General features: G+C 44.7%; 1 protein-coding gene across 1 annotated transcript in view; it reads right to left on the bottom strand.

Moving 5' to 3' along the window:
- Positions 1–2,164: 2,164 nt before the first annotated feature.
- The window catches only part of LOC124594008 (ATP-binding cassette sub-family C member 4-like), a 181,029-nt gene continuing 156,640 nt past the window's right edge, over positions 2,165–26,553 (bottom strand). Inside the window, exons 22-25 of the mRNA XM_047132360.1 lie at positions 22,901–23,061; positions 20,477–20,606; positions 2,480–2,590; positions 2,165–2,374 (exon numbers count right to left, since the gene is read on the bottom strand). Coding sequence (XP_046988316.1) covers positions 2,312–2,374; positions 2,480–2,590; positions 20,477–20,606; positions 22,901–23,061 — 465 coding nt within the window. The 3' untranslated portion in view covers positions 2,165–2,311. The remainder of the gene's footprint in view (positions 2,375–2,479; positions 2,591–20,476; positions 20,607–22,900; positions 23,062–26,553) is intronic.

The raw sequence follows: 26,553 nt of genomic DNA on the forward strand, positions 1-26,553 counted from the left end.
AATATTCTTATTTTAATTGCTTTTTAATGAAATGCGCGATAAAACAGTAACCATCATTCTGGAAACATTCAAACTCGTTACCACATGTGAAAATTGTTCACGAGGACTGTGTCTACGGGATAGTGGACTAACTGTAGCTTCGTGACCGGTGAATTAAAGTGAGTTTTACATCGTTTCAAAACTGTGTACTAAACGTTAATACCAGAGTCCCGTACGCAAGAGACGTTAAGTCGTGTAGGCCTATATAGAAACTTCGTTCTTCATAGCAACAATTACTTTCGCCCAGTTTGTGACCAAAGAAATGCCACAGAGGATAAAATCACCGCCACGAGAATCGTGCACTAAGCAAGAGACTGTAACCGCCGCAACGCACAACTGGTGGAGCTACTGTAATTATGCTAACACCACCGATGAGCCGCTGTGATAATCACAATGCACCAGTCATGAACAGGTCAGCTGCAAGAAAAAAGCTCTCACTCTTTCACACTCAATTAACTCTAAAAAAATAGTTTAACATTTTCAGTTGTAATTCCTTTTCTTTTGTAACGAACTTTCTTCATCCTTGGTTTTTCTGTGAATAAATGTACTTTTTCGGAGAGAGTATTCATTAGTATTTCTGTTAGCACTAATTATTGCTATTCACCCACTCCGTCTTTCTCTTTTATTTTATAGTAGCTGTTATTGGATGTGTTTTATGTAGAGAGTCAGTCATTAAATTAGAACCAGATATCAAAAGAGGAGTAAATGAGAAGGGAAGTGCACAAAACATGTTGGCATTGCTGTTAACGAAAATGGAAGAAGGGCAGAAGAACATGGAGAAAGGACAGAAGGACAGAAAGAAATATGTGGAAACAGGTTGAAGTTTTTTGTGAATCACAAAACGGAATGAGAGAATCAGAAAAGGGAATGGGTGAACTGAACTGATGAGGGGCCTAATAATTTTTATAGAACGATGAACTAATCTAATGTGAAAACTATTTACTGATGCTTTTGGTCATATTGGCTTGTGTAGTACTACGTCTGCAGGTGCAATTTAAATACAGTATGAGCTCGCATTTGTATATGTATGTATGTGCGCAGTTTTTACGTATGAGCACATAACCCATCACTACTCCAATGTTGCGAAAAGTACATGTGTGATATAGGGACACGACAGTTCGAGACTTGTAATGATTTGAAGTTATTCTAAACATATATTACAATGCGAAACAGATTTATTGAAATTACGAATGAGTAAGAAGAGAAAGAAAATTAGTCTACATTCCGTCTACGTCGCTGTCGTTATACGTGGAGTAGTATTTCGGACCGGACAAGGACGTTGCAGGAAATGTACCGTGGGGTCTTTATCGTTGCAGTCACTTTTGCGCGATTAGGGAAAACACGGAAGAACTAAATCTGGATAACAGAACGGAGATTCCAACCCCATCCCTCCAGGACATGGTTCCACTGCCTTAAACAATGTGTCCACTCAAACAATAGTAAAAAAAAGATACGCCATAACCATTATCCGTTTACTATGCAAGCTGTAAAATATTATCCATATTTATATTTAAATGTCTTAGACACTAGTAATTTTTGCACTAGTATAAAAAACAAATGGAACAGTTTGCGAAAAAAGATTTTAATCTAGGTAAGTTTTAAACAAAATTAGCAGCTTCTTCTCGCGTATTTTACGTAAAACATTCTGTGCTCACATAAATCAGTTATTATCGTTTCTCACAAGTTTTAGTTCTCATTTTCTGCATCTTTACGTTTCATGTCTTTTGTCCATTTTCTTTATTATCATCTGAAATTAATCTGCTCACTCTTTGCACCAAATAATTTCTGCCGGGGTCTCAGTAACATTAAAACCTCTAATTTACTTACTTATCACAAAATGAAATTGAAATTAATAGTCAAATTTATTTGGTTTCTGAAATGTGTAATTAGCGGAGCAAGTAAATACCAAGTGTATAACATTTTATAAGTATCACTTCAAACTCTTTGTCCCTACAGCGATTGTTTAGCAGTAATGGGAACCTCATTGTTAGGAAGATCATTTGATACCGCTCTTCGGAACCATTAGAGGGCATCTTATTACCAGCTTCTGAGCCAGGCATTCTCTCTGCTGTGCTACAACAGAACAGTAAAACGCACCTTGTCTTCAATAACACAATTCGCACTAAATAAATCCAGCTCTCCAACAGTCACTGAGATCAGTGGTAGTTATCACTTCCTCAATAGACGCTCGGATATTCTTACTGAGATGCAACGTTGAAGCAAAATATGTAAGACACACGGCGGTCTACAGAAGGAAGTGACGTACTAGGATTCACAGCACTGTAATTTGTTCTTCTTCCAAGTCTTCCTGCAGACCATGTAATTCGTTGTAGCTCTGAAAAAAAGGAAAAGCACTTTTGTACACGTAGGTCTCACGAATTTTAAAAAATCACTACACATTTACGTCGACTAAGACTCGTCTGGCCAATAAGACCCTCACCTGCTTCGCAACACCCCTTAGCTGTTCTGCCATCGCAGCGCCCGTTTCTTCCACAAGTCTGGACAGGAAGCCAGATGGATTTCTCAGCAGTATATGTGGATGGTCGTATTCCTAGAATATGGAGTTATTATATTATACAAATTCTGACAAGGTCGAAGCAATGAAGCGTTGGCTCAAGAGACCAGCAGTATTTAACGTATTTGTTTCATGAAAAGATCGGAATGAAAATTTGATGATGGAAGAATTGTTTTGATAAGGCAAGATCACACAATCGATGACTAATTCGTCATGAATAGTCTGGCCACTTGTGAAATCTACCGACATACTTCCAGCGGAAACGTTTGCTTTTTGATTTTATACAAGAAGCACATGACCTTTTACACCTCGTTATCGATAATTTGTGTGTTGCTGTGTAATATTTTTGGTACGATGACTTTCGTTAAAATATAAATAAAAGGTATAATAAACATACCTAAATGTTTAACAACAACAAACATATGATAAATGTGTCCATTTATGCTAGAGCGGTGTCCAATATCTGTTACACTATTGTTCTATACATCGAGACCCGATGCAAGCTTAATGTTTAATGGACCGTTGACACACACACTAGCATACCAAGACTTTGCAGCGAACTGTAGTACACACCTCCGGGTGATATTGACTGCAGTCGGCACGTTAGGCAAATCATGTGACGCTGAAAGGGAAGTCGACTACTGTTGTAGCTGACTAAACTAGCCATAGCGGAGAACCACCACGATTAATCCGTCGCTGCTAAAACTGTACATGATAGTGTTCCCACATTCAAACTCACACATCGTAAGTCACGGTACTGTGTTGGACAGTTCATACCGACATCAGTGAATATCTACCCTACCACTTTGGTGCATGGTTGGAACGACCGAAAAATGATTGTCTGTATGCCTCGGACGCACACTAATCTATCTTATTCGCATGATCGCTGCATGACATACAGACTATGATAGAGACAGCACAACTGTTGCGTGGTTTTTGTTAAATAATGGTTCTTTAGCCAACAGGTTTCAGGGTTCCACGAGAGAGAGTTCGCCTTTTCTTCCAAAGATTTCTACTTTAGCTCCATTAGCATCTTCGTTACAGTTTCGTATGGCACGTTACAGTCACAATAGTTCATTTCTGATGTGAAGTCTTTACATGTCTGCTGTCAAGGCTTTTTGATAGGTATTCCAAACTTTTGTCATTTGGTTCCACAACCGTGTCGTACTTGATTTCGTTAGGTTCATCACATTTTTTCCGGGAACCTCCCATAAAATTTAGATTTTCTGTCAGTCTTTGCTGTTACCGAATTTACGAGTTCATCTTTTTCCATGTCGATTCTTAAGGCTGCTGCGAAATGGGATCTCAAAGTTTGCCATCGAGCCCTATGCGCGCCACGTACATCGAATATCGATAGCTGCGGCTCTGCTTTTCAAGTTTTTGGCGCTGTCTAGGAACGAGACCACACCATCCCGCAAGCTGGCGGGCCAACGGATGGTCTTGTTCCGATTTAAGGTTGTGCGCTGGCTCGTTTTGGGAGGCAGCTGAATTGAGTGACTGAGGCGCTCGGCGTCGTTGGTGAGCCGCGTCCCCCGTGTCTTGTTTTCCCTGTCTGTTTACGGCCGAGTCGAAGGAAATTATCGTCTGGCCTCGGTCTCGTTGCTGTCAGTCAGTGATACGGATTCGAGCAGCCTAGCACCTTACATCTTTGCGGCGCTAAGTGCAGTAGGTAATTATCTTATTGTCTCAAAGCAGTTCGATTGTTAATGGTGAAGGTAGGATACGGAATTATCTTAAGGTTTCTGATTTTTCCTCAACATTTCGTGCTTTCCGGCTTCTTGGTTACGAGCACCTGACCGTTTTGCAAGGCAACTTACGTTATTCAAATTTTGTCACTGTACTTGATACTACGCATTGTGATCGTTGTTTGGCTGTGAAAGAATATAAATATCAGGTTAAGCGTACGAGTATTCGGCTATCATGGTTTATGTGACGTACGATGTTTTTCGATGCTCTCTTCTGTGTTATGTCGATCCAGTAGCAACTGGTATTTAATTTCTCGTTTCAAGAGCACCACGCCCATGATGAGCACATCCTATGTTATATCTACAACTACACTACACAAGCCACCTAATGTCGTGCGGCAGAGGGTACTTCTTGTGCCGATAACTGAGCCCCCTAACATGTTCCACTCGCGAAGGTGCATGGGAACAATGATTATCTGTGAGCTTCCGTATTAGCTCTAATTTCTCGAAGGGATGTGGGTCTGTTATTTGGTATGTAATATGTGTCTTTCTTCTTTTTTGTGTGTTGTTCTGTTTTATGTCCGTCAGTAGAACACTGTTGCGCGGCTGTCATTTTCTATTGTAGGGGCCTACCACCGTGGTAATTGCGCTGTTCGGTGTTAGGCTTGTACAGTGATCAACCAGAACATTATGATCACCAATCTACTATCGATATAAACTCGCCCAGGTGATAGCAGAGTCACCTGGCGAGGAACGACTTCTAGTCAGACACACGTATCAGTGAGCGTGCTGTCCGTGTGTAGAACGGGGCAGCCGGCCGTGGTGGCCAAGCGGTTCTAGGTGCTTCAGTCTGGAACCGCGCGACCGCTACGGTCGCAGGCTCGAATCCTGCCTCGAGCATGGATGTGTGTGATGTCCTTAGGTTAGTTAGGTTTGTTCTAAGTTCTAGGGGACTGATGATCTCAGATGTTAAGTCCCATAGTGCTCAGAGCCATTTGAACCATTTAGAGCGGGGCAAGCGCGAAATCTATCTAAGTTCGACCGTGGCCCGGAGGCTCAGCACGGGCATTTCGGAAACTGCACCACTTGTCGGGTGTTCCAAGAGTGCTGTAGTGAGTGTCGTCAACACGTGGTGAAAGCAATGTGAAACCACTTCCGGATGTCGTGGGGTTGGGCTGCCATCACCCTTATACGTCGGACATTCTAGGTTGGGCAGACTGGTAAAAAAGGACGGATTGCGAACTATGGTGGAATTAACATCAGACCTTACTGCTGGGCAGAGTACAAGCGTGTGTGAACACACAGTGCACCGAACACTCCTAACGATGGGCCTCCGCAGCCGAGGATCTACGCGTAAGCCAATGTTAACACCACGACATCCGTACCTGTGACCGAAATGGGCACGTCACCATCAGCACTGGATGTTGCCGCAGTGGCAGAGCGTTGCATGGTCTCATGAATCCCGATACTTTTTTCATCATACCGATGAGAGGGCCGAATCCCGTCGTCTTCCAGGGGAACAGCCCTTGACACCTATACTCTGGGATGGAGACAAGCTGGCGGGGGCTCCATTGTGCTCTAGGGAACATTCACGTGGGCATCCACGGGTTCAGTGGAGCTCTGCAAGGCACCATGATGGCCAAGTGGTATCGTAGACTGGTTGCAGTCCACGAACACCCCTTGATGGTGATTATATTTCCCGACGGATGTTGTATTTTTCAACAAGATAATGCGTCATGTCACAAGGCCAGGAGTGTGATAGAGTGCTTCGAGGAACACAGCGGCGAGTTTCAACAGATGTGCTTGCCCCCCTCCCCCCCCCCCTCCCCCAACTTGCGAGATGTGAACGCGATGGAACAAATTTGGGTTGAGATTGAAAATGGCGACAGATATCGTCGCCACCTCCCCGTAATTTACAGAGACTGGGTGAATTGTGTTTGCAAATGTCGTGCCAACTCCCTCCAGCGACCTACCAAGGCCTCAGTGCTTCCATGCCACGACCCGTCGCCTCCGTTATCCTGCCAAAAGTGGACATACTTTCTATTAGGTTCGTGACCATAATGTAACGTCCGTTGGTAGTACCTAGTCCACGGGTATAATTACTTAATACCCGCTTCGCTAAGTTGGTACTCGCTAGTATTCCCCGCGTAGAACATAGATTTACACTTCCTGTTTTGCGTTTATATTCTCTTATTCCGTTTAATGCTTCCACACTGCAATTGTTACAATCTTTGTCGGATATGTCGATCGCTGGTGCTCTTGTGTCAAAATTTCACTTGTAAAATCTGCTTCATTTGGTTTTCTGCTTTGATATACGCTCTATAAGTTATGTGAGACGCAAGCTTTTGTGAGCGCCAGATGTGTTAACGAAGTTTGTTATGTTGCAGGCAGTATTTAGGACCAGTGTCACAAGTGGATTGTACATGTGTGATATTGTATCCTCTCTACGCCCAGTTAGTCTTGTTCATGTGTACGAGCCATTCTGGTGTGCCTGAAGACACTGGATCATTAGGTCTATTTGTTCATTGATTTGTGTAGTTGGCCTGCGGAGTAATATGGCTTATTATACACTCCTGGAAATGGAAAAAAGAACACATTGACACCGGTGTGTCAGACCCACCATACTTGCTCCGGACACTGCGAGAGGGCTGTACAAGCAATGATCACACGCACGGCACAGCGGACACACCAGGAACCGCGGTGTTGGCCGTCGAATGGCGCTAGCTGCGCAGCATTTGTGCACCGCCGCCGTCAGTGTCAGCCAGTTTGCCGTGGCATACGGAGCTCCATCGCAGTCTTTAACACTGGTAGCATGCCGCGACAGCGTGGACGTGAACCGTATGTGCAGTTGACGGACTTTGAGTGAGGGCGTATAGTGGACATGCGGGAGGCCGGGTGGACGTACCGCCGAATTGCTCAACACGTGGGGCGTGAGGTCTCCACAGTACATCGATGTTGTCGCCAGTGGTCAGCGGAAGGTGCACGTGCCCATCGACCTGGGACCGGACCGCAGCGACGCACGGATGGACGCCAAGACCGTAGGATCCTACGCAGTGCCGTAGGGGACCGCACCGCCACTTCCCAGCAAATTAGGGACACTGTTGCTCCTGGGGTATCGGCGAGGACCATTCGCAACCGTCTCCATGAAGCTGGGCTATGGTCCCGCACACCGTTAGGCCGTCGTCCGCTCACGCCCCAACATCGTGCAGCCCGCCTCCAGTGGTGTCGCGACAGGCGTGAATGGAGGGGCGAATGGAGACGTGTCGTCTTCAGCGATGAGAGTCGCTTCTGCCTTGGTGCCAATGATGGTCGTATGCGTGTTTGGCGCCGTGCAGGTGAGCGCCACAATCAGGACTGCATACGACCGAGGCACACAGGGCCAACACCCGGCATCATGGTGTGGGGAGCGATCTCCTACACTGGCCGTACACCACTGGTGATCGTCGAGGGGACACTGAATAGTGCACGGTACATCCAAACCGTCATCGAACCCATCGTTCTACCATTCCTAGACCGGCAAGGGAGCTTGCTGTTCCAACAGGACAATGCACGTCCGCATGTATCCCGTGCCACCCAACGTGCTCTAGAAGGTGTAAGTCAACTACCCTGGCCAGCAAGATCTCCGGATCTGTCCCCCATTGAGCATGTTTGGGACTGGATGAAGCGTCGTCTCACGCGGTCTGCACGTCCAGCACGAACGCTGGTCCAACTGAGGCGCCAGGTGGAAATGGCATGGCAAGCCGTTCCACAGGACTACATCCAGCATCTCTACGATCGTCTCCATGGGAGAATAGCAGCCTGCATTGCTGCGAAAGGTGGATATACACTGTACTAGTGCCGACATTGTGCATGCTCTGTTGCCTGTGTCTATGTGCCTGTGGTTCTGTCAGTGTGATCATGTGATGTATCTGACCCCAGGAATGTGTCAATAAAGTTTCCCCTTCCTGGGACAATGAATTCACGGTGTTCTTATTTCAATTTCCAGGAGTGTAATTTGGTAAGTGATCATTATCTCTTATTCGTTTTCATTAAGTTGATACTTGGACTGTTACTTGGTAATGTTTCTCCGGTGTTTTTGTTTTTACTGAAGCTTTCAGGTATACCCATTTGTAATATTTTAAACTTGTACTCCGTTGACTAGAAGCGCTTGTGAATGAGCGCCATATAATTCTTTTATTAAAGTGTTACGAAAACTTTCACTTTCACCATGTGTAATTCTGTTATCAATGTTTCAAGAAGTTTATTATTCTTGGGTGCTTTTTTTTTCTACAGCATATCATTCTACCAGTAAATCTTTGCATTCATATTAGCCTCTATTAATGTAAGGACTTTGTATTTCGTCCCGCTTAACTATGATAACTGAAACTGATTTTTCTAATGGTGATTAACTTGTTAAATATCCAAAATCGTGAATGTGAATACATGGGTACAATGTACATATGTGTAATCTATGTTGGATGCTTTTGATTTTAATCGCGTCTTGCACGTTAACCCTAGTGCCCTGTACTTTACGGTTCATTATAACTGCGAATCAGAGAAACTGTAATGGTTTTTTTCAAGTGGCACAAATAATTCTTAAATATTGGGTGACTCAACGCAGTTGTCTGAAGTATGCAAATGAAAGTTAATAAATCTGTCGTGCTGTATTGTCGTTTTCTGGATTGCCACTCAAGTGTATATTCAAGGATTAAGAGTATGCTAACATGTTTTTTCTCATTATTTGAATTTAAGCAATTATTATTAACGTAACCGACCAACAATTCAAGGTGTTACCCATTACCTGTATTGCATTTGTATTTCTCACCACTTAATTGATGGTGTTGTAATAAAATTTGTTCGTTTAATATTGTTTATATTCTCTGACCCCAGTAACTTCCTACTTCCCCAACTCGCTCCCTTCCTTTTCACTACTCTTGTAATGGAGTACTATCAGGATATTTCTTATTTTCTGGAGTAATTATCTTGAATTTGTCGACATTTAAAGAGAGCTTCAATTCATTATACTAAGCAGATACACAGTATAAGGCGTTCTGCACTTGATTATAATCATCCACCGACGCTACAGTACCGTAAATTTCAGAAGCCTCAGTGAACAATCTTTAGCCCCGTTGGCCCTATCTGACGAATCGTTAGTGTGTACCGAGAAAGCTTTCGATGGGTTTGTTCCCGCTCATCATTTTCCATCCAGGATAAAACAGTGCAATGAATTAGTTACATATTCTTCGAACAAATCCGTTGAATTTGGACTCCACCGACAAAATTTCCGTGGTTTTGTAGTGATGTTTTCTGTGTATTTTCGTACAAGGGATCAGTAGTCCCCGGTGGCCTGTTGTAAAGTAACTGCTTTCCGCTGGATTTATTATCATAATTTACATTTGTATTTGTTTTCCACTGAAAACATCGGCAAAATATCTTATGTAACTGACTCGCGGTACCTGCTACTGACTACAGAAAAGCCAAATTTATTTTTAACCATCGATTTCTCATTAAGTAATGTTTGCTTTTCCATCAGTGTTAGTTGTATATTTACAGTGATATATGGATGTATGGCAAAGTTTACTGATGAAGAATTGCCTGACATGCAAGTCGTGTATGGGTTCAATGAATCCAACGAACGACGGCCATAACACACACATCAAAAAAAGTTTAGCATCACCCCGGTTTCCAGAACTCCTGAAGATAGACGTTGACTGTGGATATTGTATCACAGGCACAGTCCACTTGTCTTTTCAGAGATGTCACAAAACCCGCCCAAAGATGTAAACAACCATGCATGAGCAGTGCCTATTAGACGGAGGGGGTACGACAGCCGATCAGTTCCAGTCATTCCACCAGGAAGGAGGTACACGGCTCTTGTTGTCTGTAGTTCAGCCATGCCTAGACGGTCAATACCGCGGTTCGATCGCGTCCGCATTGTTATTTGTGCCAGGAAGGGCCCTCAACAAGGGAAGTGTGCAGGCGTCTCGGAGTGAACCAAAGTGATGTTGTTTGGACATGGTGAAGATACAGAGAGACAGAAACTGTCGATGACATGCCTCGCTCTGGCCGCCCAAGGCGTACTACTGCAATGGGTGATCGTTACCTACGGATTATGGCTCAAAGGAACCTGGACAGCAACGCCACCATGTTGAATAACATTTTTAATGCAGCCACAGGACGTCGTGTTACGACTCAAACTGTGCGCAGTAGGCTGCATGATGCGCAACTTCACTCCCGACGTCCATGGCGAGGTCTATATTTGCAACCACGATACCATGCAGCGCGGTACAGATGGGCCCAACAACATGCCGAATGGACAGCTCAGAATTGGCATCACGTTCTCTTCGCCGATGAGTGTTGCATATGCCTTCGACAAGACAATCGTCAGAGACGTGTTTGGAGGCAACCCGGTCAGGCTGAACGCCTTAGACACATTTTCCGGCGAGTGCAGCAGGATGGAGGTTCCCTGTTGTTTTGGGGTGACATTATGTGGGTAAAATACACGCCGCTGGTGGTCAGGGAAGTGGTGTACGTGGATGCCATCCTCCGACCGATAGTGCCACCATATCGGGAGCACATTGGCGAGGCATTCGTCTTCATAGACGACAATTCGCGCCCTCATCGTGGACACCTTATGAATGACGTCCTTCAGAATAACGACATCGCTCGACTAGAGTGACCAGCATGTTCCCAAGACATTAACCCTATCGAACATGCCTGGAACAGATTGAAAATTGCTGTTTATGGACGTCGTGACTCACCGACCACTCTGTGGGATCTACGCCGAATCGCTGTTGAGGAGTGGGAAAATCTGACCCGACAGTGTATTGATGAATTTGTGGATAGTATGCCACCACCAATACAGGCATGCATCAATGTAAGTGGACGTGCTACTGGATATTAGAGGTACCGGTGTGTAGAGCAGTCTGGACCATCACCTCTGAAGGTCTCGCTGTATGGTGTTACAACATGCAATGTGTGGTTTTCATGAGCAATAAAAAGGGCGGAAATGATATTTATGTTGATGCCTATTCCAATTTTCTGTGTAGGTTCCGGAACTCTCGAAACCGAGGTGACGCAGAACTTTTTTTGATGTGTGTAGCTGTACGCAGAGTCTTTCCCGCATCGCTAGCAACCACAACACTGCACTTCTGCAGCTGAGAGCTGTGAAGATATTTTTGGTGAAACAAAAGTGACTGGTATTACAAACCGAATAAATCATAATTGTATTATTATTCTATAAAGCGTCATCGAAAACACGAGTCCCTTAGACTGAAATACTCAGAAAGTACACCAGAGCAAACTTCGAACTTGTCGCTGGAAATCGGGTTCGCGCTGGAGATATGAGGAGATATTCCGTATCGCCTTATCTTCATAATCGAACGGTAATGTATTGCCGTGTCGGACGCCTTTCGGAAACCTCCGAAGGCAGAATCTGGCTTTTAATTTCCACATACTATAAATGCTATCAAAAAGTTTTCGTTCGATGGCCGTACAGACTCGGTATACCAATGAGGTAAAATGGTCGTGAGCATTGAGGCAATCATCCCACCGACGTACCAAGTTGAAGACTTCCGTTTGGAAAACACCATGTGTTGCTGTGTGAAGAAGCCCGTAACCGCCTGTTGCACATACTCGTCCGTCAGAAATGGTTGACACTTGAAGGCGTTTTCTTAAGGGACCGGATACGTGACAATCATATGAGCAGAGATAAGGAGTATGGGGCGGATGCTCGAGTATCTCGCACTTGCGTTGGCGTGCGTTATCATGTAGCTGCAGAACGCTTTGTGCACAACTTTCCCCACATACATACTTCGTTCGCCAACAGAAGTCTACCGGTGTTTGTCCTTCGACAGTCAAGAAAAGAATAACAGCACGTTGGTCCTCTTTGGATGTATTTGGTAGTAAAGTCACCATAGTTCACTTTTTCGCATTTACTGCACGCACATTAGAAATACATGAATGTCACACTAATCCCTTGTCTGCATGCCGGTGTATGTCGGTGCATCATAGTCGAGCTATGCTGCATTATACGCTGCAGCAACGACATGAGATGGAAATTTTTTGATCGTCCCCTACATTTGCAAGATATTGCATGTGAATAAAGCGAGCTGTGTTTCGAACGAGTAGTTTTACCCGAACACTTACTGAATGATTGAGGGATTCTTCTTTTCCTCAAGGAATCTCATAGCTCATAAAATCCTCTAGCATCGTTCAGCAGAAGTATTAGTGATATTTGTCTTTAGTTCTGTCCAAGTGTACTGTTACGCTTCTATAAGAAAGACTCTGCTGTTTTTTTCAGTCATACAGGGTCACTCGGTGCGCGAAATTATCAACAAACCTGAACTAAGGAAATGGTTGATTCCGCATAGTGTTTTACTAAAAATTTAATAGAAATTCATTCATTATATGATACATTGTTGTTTGATATAGTCTCAATGTACAAATTTTGCACTCAGAGTCATAAAGAAATCGTACGGACCTATGAGATTTCTGCGGAACTTCGCCGGGAAGTATGTCCTTTTACTAAGCAAACACTCCTGAAAAAGCAAACGATTTAGCCTTGGGTTTTTGGGATGATGAGGAACGTGGGAGTCAGTTTACCGCGAAATATTATTTTCACAGTAGATTCTGGGTTGGTTGTCCATTGTACTACTACCAAAGATTCTGTGAAGTAATTTTTTCATAATTTCTAAGCTAACCATATATTACTGGGCTGTTTTATAAGGGCAGCCACCACTGTCATTTCGTGATCCAGGGCTTCATCCGAGAGAGGTTCAGCTATGCATCTGGTGGGATTGCAGAGGGATCCTGTGGAACGAAGTTCTTCCGAATAAGACTATCACTTCTGAGAAATACAGTTCACAATTGGCTCGTCTGAAGGCAGTCACTGAAGAGAAACGACCGGAGTTTGGACACGATACCGTGTTTCACCACGACAATGCCAGACAACATATCTCTGTGGTGACCCATCAAAAACTGCTTTCTTTTGAGTGCGATGTGTTACTCCAACCGCCATATTTGCCAGACATTTCGCCTTCCAACTTTCATCTTTTCCTTTGCCTGCACAATTTACTCAGTGGCAAACGCATCACTTGCTGTATATTGTGCACGACCTTGTATGTGAAGTGTGTAAGCAGACAGGCTGGCAACCACTCTGTCGTAGCTGTGCCGCGGGGAGAAATACTCCCAGGCGTTTTTTGTGGTTTCACTGCAACGAAAAGCGAGCGAACTTATGAGACAAACCAAAACAAAATCGTGTTCAGAGCCCGAATGGTTAACATCATTTTTCCCATTCCCTTTCTGTTGTTAGTAATTTGAAGCTATATCACACAGATTATTTCGCCAGTTTAATAACGACTTGTTGAGCCTTGATTCAAAAAAGTCCTGAGTACAGTTCTCAAAATTTGTCGGATTTCCGTTGACTCCGATTTTGTTCCTACGGTGATAGTGTACAACTGTATAGGATGCCTTCCGCAAATCAAGGAGCGCGGTATGGAGTGCATGAAGCTACCTACTCTCTTCTTCGTCTCATGGGCATTCAGAGAGAGTTGGGTTTTATTTCTTCAAAAAGGTCATAATAATCGAGCATGAACTAATTTCCTTATGTCGGTAGCAGATAGAAGTCAGTCTAGAGAACCTACATACAGAGAGTTACTGGCCAGTTCTCTTTACACCATCGGTAATACACACAGAGAGCGCCGTTTTCTTGCCTCACTTCACGCAGAAATATTATCACCTACAGACTGCCACAAGACCTGGATTTACTCTCACTTTACAGCAGAAATTCTAGTATGCTATTTAATATATGAGTATTATATGTTTAATGTGGAGTACAATATACACTACTGGCCATTGAAATTGCTATACCAAGACGAAATGTAGATGATAATCGGGTATTCGTTGGACAAATATATTATACTAGAACTGACATGTGATTACATTTTCACGCAATTTGGGTGCATAGATGCTGAGAAATCAGTACCCAGAACAACCAGCTCTGGCCGTAATAACGGCCTTGATACGCCTGGGCATTGAGTCAAACAGAGCTTGGATGGCGTGTACAGGTACAGCTGGAAGGGAACACATAATAAGCCTGGACAGTAAACATGCGATGGCGACGTTGACGGTAGACTCGTCGTCGAGTCATAGTGCTTCAATGCTGTTGCAGATAGAGCTCACAGCGGAATAGTTCCGCTGGCTTATATACAGAGCAAGTGACCTTGGTTACGTAACGCACTGATAACGGATAACACCAGCCAGAGTGTGTTATCCCGTACGCGCGCTGTAGTAGCTCTAGCAGCGCGCTCCGCTGGTGCGTCCGCCGGCCTGGCGCCGAGCCAAGTCGGGCGGGTTGCGTAATGATGAAAAAATACATTTATGGATGAAAGGACTTGGTGTACTTGCTGAGAATGTAGCTCTTGCTGGTGATGTAACCCTGTACTATAATTATTAATACAGTGTGATATGTAGCGTCAGCCATTAACCGATGAGCGTACATCGCGAACCGGGGGCTCAAGGATGCAACAGTTTGAAAAAAAATCAAAAACGTAGTGCCGCACTGCCCGTTGAGCGCCTAGCGAGTCGATGACGCAACCCGCCCGACTTCGCTCAGCGTCAGGCCGGCGGACGCACCAGCGGAGCGCGCTGCTAGATACCACAATGACCGCTATCGACATGGGATAAGTTGATTCCGTATTTCTAGATTTCCGGAAAGCTTTTGACACCGTTCCTCATAAGCGACTTCTAATCAAGCTGCGGCCCTATTGGGTATCGTCTCAGTTCTGCGACTGGATTCGTGATTTCCTGTCAGCAAGGTCGCAGTTCGTAGTAATAGACGGCAAATCGTCGAGTAAAACTGAAGTGATATCAGGTGTTCCGCAGGGAAGCGTCCTGGGACCTCTGCTGTTCCTGATCTATGTAAATGACCTGGCTGACAATCTGAGCAGTTCTCTTAGGTTGTTCGTAGATGATGCTGTAATTTACCGTCTAGTAAGGACATCCGAAGACCAGTATCAGTTGCAAAGCGATTTAGAAAAGATTGCTATATGGTGTGGCAGGTGGCAGTTGACGCTAAATAACGAAAAGTGTGAGGTGATCCACATGAGTTCCAAAAGAAATCCGTTGGAATTCGATTACTCGATAAATAGCACAATTCTCAAGGCTGTCAATACAACTAAGTACCTGAGTGTTAAAATTACGAACAACTTCAGTTGGAAAGACCGCATAGATAATATTGTGGGGAAGGCGAGCCAAAGGTTGCGTTTCATTGGCAGGACACTTAGAAGATGCAACAAGTCCACTAAAGACACAGCTTACACTACACTCGATCGTCCTCTGTTAGAATATTGCTGCGTGGTGTGGGATCCTTACCAGGTGGGATTGACGGAGGACATCGAAAGGGTGCAAAAAAGGGCAGCTCGTTTTGTATTATCACGTAATAGGGGAGAGAGTGTGGCAGATATGATACGTGAGTTGGGTTGGAAGTCATTAAAGCAAAGACATTTTTCGTCGCAGCGAAATGTATTTACGAAATTTCAGTCATCAACTTCCTCTTCCGAATGCGAAAATATTTTGTTGAGCCCAACCTACATAGGCAGGAATGATGATCAAAATAAAATAAGAGAAATCAGAGCTCGAACAGAAAGGTTTAGGTGTCAGTTTTTCCCGCGCACTGTTCGGGAGTGGAATGGTAGAGAGAGAGTATGATTGTGGTTCGATGAACCCTCTGCCAAGCACTTAAATGTGAATTGCAGAGCAATCATGTAGATGTAGATGTGGATGCCCATGCAACTTCAATACGACACCACAGTTCATCAAGAGTAGTGACTGGCGTATTGTGACGAGCCAGTTGCTCGGCCACCATTGACCAGACATTTTCAATTGGTGAGAGCAGCAGTCGAACATTTTCTGTATCCAGAAAGACCCGTACAGGACCTGCAACTTGCGGTCGTGCATTATCCTGCTGAAATGTAGGGTTTCGCAGGGTCGAGTGAAGGGTAGAGCCACGGGGTCGTAACACATCTGAAATGTAACGTCCACTGTTCAAAGTGCCGTCAATGTGAACAATAGGTGACCGAGACGTGTAACCAATGGCACCCCATACCATACGCCGGGTGATACGCCAGTATGGCGATGACAAATACACTCTTCCAATGTGCGTTCATCGCGGTGTCGCCAAACACGGATGCGACCATCATAATGCTGGAAACAGAACCTGGACTCATCCGAAAAAATGACGTTTTGCCATTCGTGCACCCAGGTTCGACATTGAGTACACCACCACAGGCGATCCTGTCTGTGATGCAGCTTCAAGGGTAGCCGCAGCTATGGTCTCCGAGCTGATAGTCCGTGCTGCTGCAAACGTCGTCAAAGTGTTCGTGCAGATGGTTGTTGTCTTGCAAACGTCCAGATCTGTTGACTCAGGGACCGAGACGTGGCTGCATCATCCGTTACAGCCATGCGGATAAGACGCCAGTCATCTCGACTGCTAGTGATAGGAGGCCGTTGTGATCCAGTACGGCGTTCCATATTACCTTCCTCAACCCACCGATTCCATATTCTGCTAACAGTCATTGGATCTTGACCAACGCGAGCAGCAATGTCGCTATACGATAAACCGCAATCGCGATAGTCTACAATCCGACCTTTATCAAAGTCGGAAACGTGATGGTACGCATTTTTCCTCCTTACACGAGGCATCACAACAATGTTTCACCAGCAACGCCGGTCACCTGCTGTTTGTGTATGAGAAATCGGTTGGAAACTTTCCTCATGTCAGCACGTTGTACGTGTCGCCACCGGCGCCAATCTTGGTGAATGCTCTGAAAAGCTTATCATTTGCGTGTCACAGGATTTTCTTCCTGTCGGTTAAATTTCGCGTCTGTAGCTCGTCATCTTCGTGGTGTAGCAATTTTTATGGCCACTAGTGTAATAGCCATTTGATACAATGTTCCGGGAAAAATGTGAATTGACCAGGAAAAAAGGAATTTAATTTGTATTACTTGAGACACTCTGAAACGATTTCAGGATTTCCTGCTTGGATATTCTTTGTTGAATTCGGTGGCCGCCATACACATTTTTCCTTCCCAGCTTAATGAATTTTAGATGAGATCATTGCGAATCTAGAAACTATGTCTCATATCGCAATGATGAACTGAGCCTGATATTGTAATGATGTTTAGAAACGCCAGAGAATGAAAGAATGGCAACACGATCAACGAATCACTGAGATTTCACCGAAGGCCACTCTCTCTCTCTCTCTACGTAACCTTTCTATGCAGGCATACAGTTAGGTGCATCTGTCTGACGAAATTCCTTGATGACATGAATGACCTGCGCCTATTTTCTGTCGTAGCTGCAGTGAAGTAAGATCGAGAGGATCAAATACTTTCACATAACTTTTGTCGAATCGTAAAATTATCATCAGCTCCAGTTTCATTTCCTCAGGTGAGTGATTTCAGTTTATTTTCCTTTCCGCGATCACTTAACTCAGAATCTTTATTGTACACGTCGTACCATAACTGCAAGACAAATCTGTATTAAGATCATTCCCTGTGAAACAGTTTCGGAAGACCGAATTCAGTATTCGGATTTCTCTCTGCCATCTTATGTTTCGTTGCCAGTATGAGAACGGAGCGATAGCATACGTGGCTTCGATCAATACAGACTGTACGGAAGACCAAAAGTAATTCGGATTTTCATCACATCAATCGCCAAAACATTACTTTCTAATTCATTGAGTACCTTTCGCATTGAGTATCTCTCACATTGCTCTCCTTACGCTCATTCTTGTGTTGGTTCAGATTTTGTCTCTCAACATCGCTCTGACTATTTAAATCTGTGATGATGCTTTCCTTACCCTCGTAGTTAGTTTATACCAGGGCTGTTGACCTCACAGCCATGGTCGACACATACATATGTCTAAAGTACACTCCTGGAAATTGAAATAAGAACACCGTGAATTCATTGTCCCAGGTAGGGGAAACTTTATTGACACATTCCTGGGGTCAGATACATCACATGATCACACTGACAGAACCACATGCACATAGACACAGGCAACAGAGCATGCACAATGTCGGCACTAGTTCAGTGTATATCCACCTTTCGCAGCAATGCAGGCTGCTATTCTCCCATGGAGACGATCGTAGAGATGCTGGATGTAGTCCTGTGGAACGGCTTGCCATGCCATTTCCACCTGGCGCCTCAGTTGGACCAGCGTTATTGCTGGACGTGCAGACCGCGTGAGACGACGCTTCATCCAGTCCCAAACATGTTCAATGGGGGACAGATCCGGAGATCTTGCTGGCCAGGGTAGTTGACTTACACCTTCTAGAGGACGTTGGGTGGCACGGGATACATGCGGACGTGCATTGTCCTGTTGGAACAGCAAGTTCCCTTGCTGGTCTAGGAATGGTAGAACGATGGGTTCGATGACGGTTTGGATGTACCGTGCACTATTCAGTGTCCCCTCGACGATCACCAGTGGTGTACGGCCAGTGTAGGAGATCGCTCCCCACACCATGATGCCGGGTGTTGGCCCTGTGTGCCTCGGTCGTATGCAGTCCTGATTGTGGCGCTCACCTGCACGGCGCCAAACACGCATACGACCATCATTGGCACCAAGGCAGAAGCGACTCTCATCGCTGAAGACGACACGTCTCCATTCGTCCCTCCATTCACGCCTGTCGCGACACCACTGGAGGCGGGCTGCACGATGTTGGGGCGTGAGCGGAAGACGGCCTAACGGTGTGCGGGACCGTAGCCCAGCTTCATGGACACGGTTGCGAATGGTCCTCGCCGATACCCCAGGAGCAACAGTGTCCCTAATTTGCTGGGAAGTGGCGGTGCGGTCCCCTACGGCACTGCGTAGGATCCTACGGTCTTGGCGTGCATCTGTGCGTCGCTGCGGTCCGGTCCCAGGTCGACGGGCATGTGCACCTTCCGCCGACCACTGGCGACAACATCGATGTACTGTGGAGACCTCACGCCCCACGTGTTGAGCAATTCGGCGGTACGTCCACCCGGCCTCCCGCATGCCCACTATACGCCATCGCTCAAAGTCCGTCAACTGCACATACGGTTCACGTCCACGCTGTCGCGGCATGCTACCAGTGTTAAAGACTGCGATGGAGCTCCGTATGCCACGGCAAACTGGCTGACACTGACGGCGGCGGTGCACAAATGCTGCGCAGCTAGCGCCATTCGACGGCCAACACCGCGGTTCCTGGTGTGTCCGCCGTGCCGTGCGTGTGATCATTGCTTGTACATCCCTCTCGCAGTGTCCGGAGCAAGTATGGTGGGTCTGACACACCGGTGTCAATGTGTTCTTTTTTCCATTTCCAGGAGTGTATATTGAACTGTACTTTCTACTTTTATCTATTAATTCTCCACATTTTTCTCAGATATGAATGTTTTGTGTTCACTGCAAAGATAATCTGCACTCTGTGTACCTAAGAACATATTCCCCGTGGGAAGTACGGCAACATGATGATCATTTACAGGATTTCTTAAATCCTTTTTTATAGGTGTATGTTATTTTATTCTTAAGTATTCTTAATCGTCTCTTTCCCCCATTCCTAAACACACACACACACACACACACACACACACACACACACACACACACACAGTCCACAATAACACATTTAGAGCCGGCCACTGTGGCCGAGCGGTTCTAGGCGCTTCAGTCGGGAACTGCCCTGCTGCTAAGGTCGCAGGTTCGAATCCTGCTTCGGGCATGATGTGTGTGATGTCCTTAGATTAGTTAGGTTTAAGTAGTTCTAAGTATAGGGGACTGATGACCTCAGATGTTAAGTCCCATAGTGCTCAGAGCCATTTGAATCATTTTTGGAAATCACGCTGGGGTGACCCGATAGTGATTTGAACCTCGTATACCATCGCCATTCCCTCAGTACCTTTCCACAATCGTAAGTACGTATGTTTTCTAAAATCTGAGTCCATCTAGACAATAGAGTAACACAATTTCGGTGTTGAAATTTACTTTATCAAGACGGCCTAACACTGTACATCACCTATTACGAAAGGTACGTCATTGTACGAGTTGTTGCACCTACGGAAGCAAATAGAAACGCAAAAATATCTTTCCATGACATTCCTATAAGGAAAATATGCATTGTGGCATTCTGTATGACAGTTAATAACGGTTTGATTTAACTGGCGTATAAGTATCTAGCAGAATTAAATCTGTTTATCAGATACTGACTACTCTATTAGTTAATTCAGCATAGCTTACCACCATAGTTCCCGCATCCATCACGAGAACCTTATCTGAATCCATAATGGTGTTAAGTCTGTGGGCTATGGTCAGCACTGTACAGTGCTTGAACTTCCTACGGATAGTAGCCTGGATAAGCGCGTCGGTCCTGCAACAAATATTTGCAAATTTACACTGCTCTTTTGTTTACAAGATGACGCTGACATATTTCTAATTTGAGGAAGAGCTCTCATGTTACCGTAGTTGTTATCCTCACTCCTAAGAATGCTTTGAATCACATCTCCACGCCGGCCGGAGTGGCCGAGCGGTTCTAGGCGCTTCAGTCTGCAACCGCGCGACCACTACGGTCGCAGGGTCGAATCCTGCCTCGATTATGGATGTGTGTGATGTCCTTAGGTTAATTAGGTTTAAGTAGTTCTATGTTCTAGGGGACTGATGACCTCAAAAGTTAAGTCCCATAGTGCTCAGAGCCATTTGAACCACATCTCCACTTTACTCAATTCTATAACATTCTCTTCATATGAGCGTAACTATTGCAATCTGTACTCACATTAACTTGATTACTGTAGTCAAGCCCGTAGTAATTTTTACTCTTCCTCACCAACCCCCATTCTCCAAACACACACACATGCTGCATATTTCCCTCGATAACAGAATTAAGTATTTCTCGAAAACTGAAAACGTATCCTATAAACCGTTCCTTTCTTTTAGTTGTGCTATAAATTTATTTTCTCCACGATTCTATTCAGCATCTTTCAATTAGTTATCCGACCTACCTATCTTCTCGCCAGAATTCTTGTGTAGCACACGTTTGAAAAAGCTTTATTCTCTTCTTGTCTGTACAGTTTATTGCCCACGTTTCACTTCTGTACGAAGTTACTCTCCATTTACCTTTGTGTTAGACGTGAAGATATTTCTCTTTTTTAGAAAACTCACCTTGCTATTGCAGGTCTACATATACTATCTGATCAAAACAGACCACACATCTGTTAGTGGACACTAATAACGGTTGTGCTTACCATTCGCCTTTATGGCGGCTTGAATTCTGCTGGTGACACTTTAAATGAAACATCTGAATGTCTGTCCAGGAAGGTAGCATCTGGCTCGTCCTCAAGAGCCGAAACCAGAGAAAACAGTGATGTTGGACGCTGGGGTCTGGAGCTAAGTCAACGTTCTACTTCAGCCCATAAGCGTTCAGTTCGGAACCCTGGAGAGACCAGTCCACTTAGGAAGGTTGTTATCCACACTGCCTCTCAGATGCTGCTTCACGACAGGATGTTTTATCAAGCTGATACAATCGTCATCTCCGAACAATTGCTCTACGGTACGCAGTACAGAACATTGTAAAATCTGTTCATATCTTTCCGCATTTAGCGTTGCCTTAAGCTGACGTCATGTGGTTTGCAAGCACCCTCCGCTGTGCTCGACTGTCCCTGTCCGCCAGTACACGAGGAGTGCCTGCTCTTGGTTTAGCTATCGACGTTCCCTAGCGCGTCCACTCCACAGTCAGGTCACGAACAGTCGACTTGGGTGGCTTTACATGGGTTGAAATGTCCCAGAAGGCTTCATTACAAAGGCGACATCCAAAGACTAGTTCGTGCTTGAAGTCACCTAACTTTCCTGACAGACACATTTTACTGTTACTGCTTCTTCACTGACAACACAGTACTCCACCTTCTCCTTTTACACTGGTGGTTCACCTCTCGTGACATTTAGTGGTGGATTCTGCATTATACAGTGGATTCCGGATAGTTTCGATTGGATAATGTGTTACACCACTTTCACTTCCAACATCGTCGGTTATGTTATCCAAATAACAAACCTCGTCTGCTATTTCATGTGCCCCATTTCTTAATCTGATTCCACCATAATGCCTTGAGTTAATTCGAATACATTCCATTGCATTTGTTATATACAAATAATTCTTCGGAAGTTCGTTTCAGGAAGCGGTCTTTCATACATTGGGAAAGGCTGGCTCAATTAAAAATTATCTACTTTGTAATTTATCCAAATGACGCGTCAATATCTACATCTACTCTGAAACTTGCCTCGAAATGTGCAGCAGAGGCTATGTAAGGGAGCTTCATCTTCTACTCATGGAAGTATCGAACGAAGAGATACTGCCTGTACGCCTCTTTGTGAGTACTTACTTCGCTATTTTAATTCCAGACATCTCTACAGAGTCATCACGTAGGGACGCAAAGAATGTTCGTAGCTTTTTCTCTGAATAACTTTTTTATGCGTCGGCACAATCTACATTCAGGGTAACAGCATCAGTGCGGAATGTGCGCTAATAATTGGCAGCTCCGGTCAAAGGCAATAGCTAAACGTGAGACATTTGAAGCTGAACACTGCCACTTGAAAACTTGGAAAATGTTGCTATGGCTTTACAGTTCTTACTATGACCGCGAAAGCTTAAGTATTTTTGGTGTAAATACTCACTCTGGGTCGACGTTTGCGGTGGCTTCATCGAGCACCAGGATCCTGTTGTTCCTGAGAATGGCCCTCGCCAGACACACCAGCTGCCTCTGGCCCACGCTGAAATTACTGCCGCCTTCCGTCACCCGGAAGTCCAGTGTCTGTATGCTCGACTTGAGCTCCACCTGTGAAATTATAGGATAAAATGGAACAACCTGAGAAATATATATTAATAGTTCTACAGTTCGGGATGAAAAGATATCAGTGACAAGATCCCCTAATGACACTGCTGTCCTCTGTAAAAGTATGGAAAAAATCCAAGACCTGTTGAATTAGACGAAAAGTTTACATATCACAGAATGGTGACCGAGAGAAAACGAAAGAATATCTAATGTACTGAGACACAGCAGAACGATACTAGAGATAAAATTAGCATCTAAAGTGGGCACTATATGGTAGAAGAATTTGAGTTCTGAGACCTTGGAAACAAAATAAAACAAGAAGGATATAAGAAGCAGGGCATTACAGACAGAGAAAACAATCCTCATTAAAAGAAGTTCACTAGTATGAAATATAGATGCTAAGCTGAGACAGAAATCTCTGAGAATGTACGTCTGGGGCGAGACTTTGAATGGAAGTGAATTGTGGACTGTGGGAAAATCGGGAAAGAAGTGAATCGAAGCGTTTCAGATGTGGTATTACTGAAGGATGCTTATAATTGACTGAACAGATAAGAAATGAGGCTTTCATGCAGAATTGAGCAGAAGAAGTTGAAACAGAGCAAATCGGTTAGGAGAAGTAGGAAAAGTGTTAAGACGTCATAGAAAAGCTACCTTTAAGAGACCTCTAGAAGGATTGAATTGTGTGGGAAGAAAAGGCTGGAAAGTTATACACAATAAATATATGAGTATGTGTGGTGTAAATCCTACTCTGAGTGAAGAGATTAGCACAAAAGAGGTAATCGTGGCTAGCCTCAACATCTAGTCAAAAAACTGAAGATAGCCCCCACTCCTCAAAAATAATTACGACGCCATGGTAGTATTTACTGCACTCTGACCGCAGATCAACCAGAGATTGCTACATGTCCTGCCACAAAGAGCGTGCGAGCTTGTGACCTCCACGACCTGTGTTGAGATGTGTGCGTCCGAGACCTCGTCATCCTTTCGTGGTTTCACAGTACTTTAACCATAGCACGTAGTTTCTCATGACAGTAGCATGAGAACAGCCGACCAACTTCGTCTTTTCCGAGATACTCGTTCCAGGTTACGAAATTCCGCTCTTTTTCAAAATCGCTTATGCGAATTGCTTTTCTCCATTTGCGGTCTAGGATGTCTCCCCATTCGTCTCTGCTACGCGTATATATGTCAAGGTGACGGAAGTCAGTGGATAGCGATATTCACGTCTACAGGCATATAATAGGGCAGTGCATTGGCGGAGCTGTATTTGTACTCAGGTGTCTCATGTGAAAAGGTTTACTGTGTGATTATGGCAGCTCGACTGGGATTAACAGAGTTCGAACGCGGAATGGTAGTTGGAACTAGACCCAGGGGAAATTCCACTTCGGAAATAGTAGAGAATTCAATATTCCGAGATCGACAGTATCAAGGGCGTACCGAGAATATCAAATTTAAGGCATCACCTCTCATCATAGACAGTGCAGTTGTCGACGGCCTTCACTTAACTACCGAGAGCAGCGGCGTTGGCGTAGAGTTCTCAGTGTTAACAGACAAGCAATATTGCGTGAAATATTCGCAGTAACCAATGTGCGACGAACAACGAACGCTCCATTTGGAGAGTAAGGAAAAAGTTTGCGTTAACGTTCTATGCCAGCTGACGAACGGCGCGAGTGTCTTTGCTAACAGCACATCTCTTGCAACACCTCTCCTGGGCTCGTGTCAACGTCGGTTGGATCCTTGACGACTGTAAAACCGTGGCTTGGTCAGATGAGTCCGATTTCAGTTGGTGAGAGCCGATGGTAGGGTTCGAATGTGGCGCACACCACACGCAGCCATCGACCCAAGTTGTGAGCAAGGCACTGTGCAAGCTGGTGGTGGTTGAATAATGGTGTGGGCTGTGTTTGCGTGGAATGGAGTAGGTCCTCTGGTCCAACTGAATAGATCATTGACTGGAAATGATTATGTTCGGCTACTTGAAGACCATTTGCATTCATGCTCTTGAAGTTCGCAAACAACGATGGAATGTGTATGGACGTCAGTGCGCCACGTCACTGGGCCACTGAAGAACATTCTGGACAAAACCAGCGAATGATTTGGCACCCTGATCGTCCGATATGAATCCCATCGAACATTTGTGGGACTTAATCGAGAGGTCAGTTCGGGCTCGAAATTTTGCATCGGCAACGCCTTCTCAATTAAGGACTACTGGGGACTTCCAACGATTTGTTGAGTCCATGCCAAGTCGAGTTGCTACACTCCTCCAGTCAAATCCGGCCATCCTGATTTAGGTTTTCCGTGATTTCCCTAAATCGCTCCAGGCAAATGCCGGGATGGTTCCTTTGAAAGCGCACGGCCCACTTCATTCCCCATCCTTCGCTAATCCGATGAGACCGATGACCTCGCTATCTGGTCTCCTTCCCCAGACAACCCAACCCAACCCCCTCCAGTCAAAGCAGGTTCGACAAGATATTACGCGGTATCTCATGACTTTTGTCACCTCAGTGTGTTTTTCTTGCCGTGCCATGTGCCCATAGTGCCACCAGGCTGCACTCAGTCTCGCAGTGGACAATGATCTCAATGTTTTGGTTCATCACAGTATTTGTGGTGACTGGCCCGCCCTGTGTATGAATTAGAAATACTTCCTTCTCAGTTACTGAGTTACTCATTCCTTTTTCTCGAATACGTCTGTGCAAATATAGACGCAGACGTGCATGGAGAATATTTACGAATAGAGGTATCTGAGAAACGATGTGGTGATATCCTCCGTGGTAATTGTGTCATTTCTACACTTAGTGTATATCTTCTCCTTTCGTCCTTTCTTTTAATGCAGTAGTTGTTTATCTCATATATTACGCCCTGTGTGTATGCGAAGGTTTTCGAAGTTTATCGATGAATCAAAATCTTCTTGGCTTACCAACGGCCACCTTCTGCAGTGACGCTCTTAGTAGTCCGAGAAGATTTTATTGTAAGGTAGACTAAGGTAGGTGGGCAACGTAAGGCCAGGCAAGCCAATGTACATCTGTGGTGAAAGTACGCTAGATAACTTCTAAATGGCTGCACCTACTTGATTATGAAGTATCTCTGGTCGCCTAACGTGAGGTTGTTCCTTCTAGCAGATTTCAGTGTAATCATATGCTGACTTATTAGTCTGGCCTACACGTCGTTGTAATTTCTGTCGCAAAGTTTCTTGGATGAATCACAGGTTCTAGTTGTATTATTCAGTTTGTCTATTCACTGTGTAATGTATTAACACTTAGTCATTTAGACATCAAGTCATGAGGCCATACTCTGATGGCGTTAATTACTTTCATGTCTTACCTTCCTCAGTATGTTAATTGCTTGAGACTGTGTAGGAATTACAGAATTTCAGAGTTTTTTCACAGTATTAATATGCTATTCCATGAGCCTCCTTCGCTGGCTCCTGGTTCAAATGGCTCTGAGCACTATGGGACTTAACATCTGCGGTCATCAGTCCCCTAGAACTTAGAACCACTTAAACCT

This window comes from Schistocerca americana, chromosome 2 (assembly GCF_021461395.2).
Source record: "Schistocerca americana isolate TAMUIC-IGC-003095 chromosome 2, iqSchAmer2.1, whole genome shotgun sequence".
NCBI lineage: Eukaryota > Metazoa > Arthropoda > Insecta > Orthoptera > Acrididae > Schistocerca > Schistocerca americana.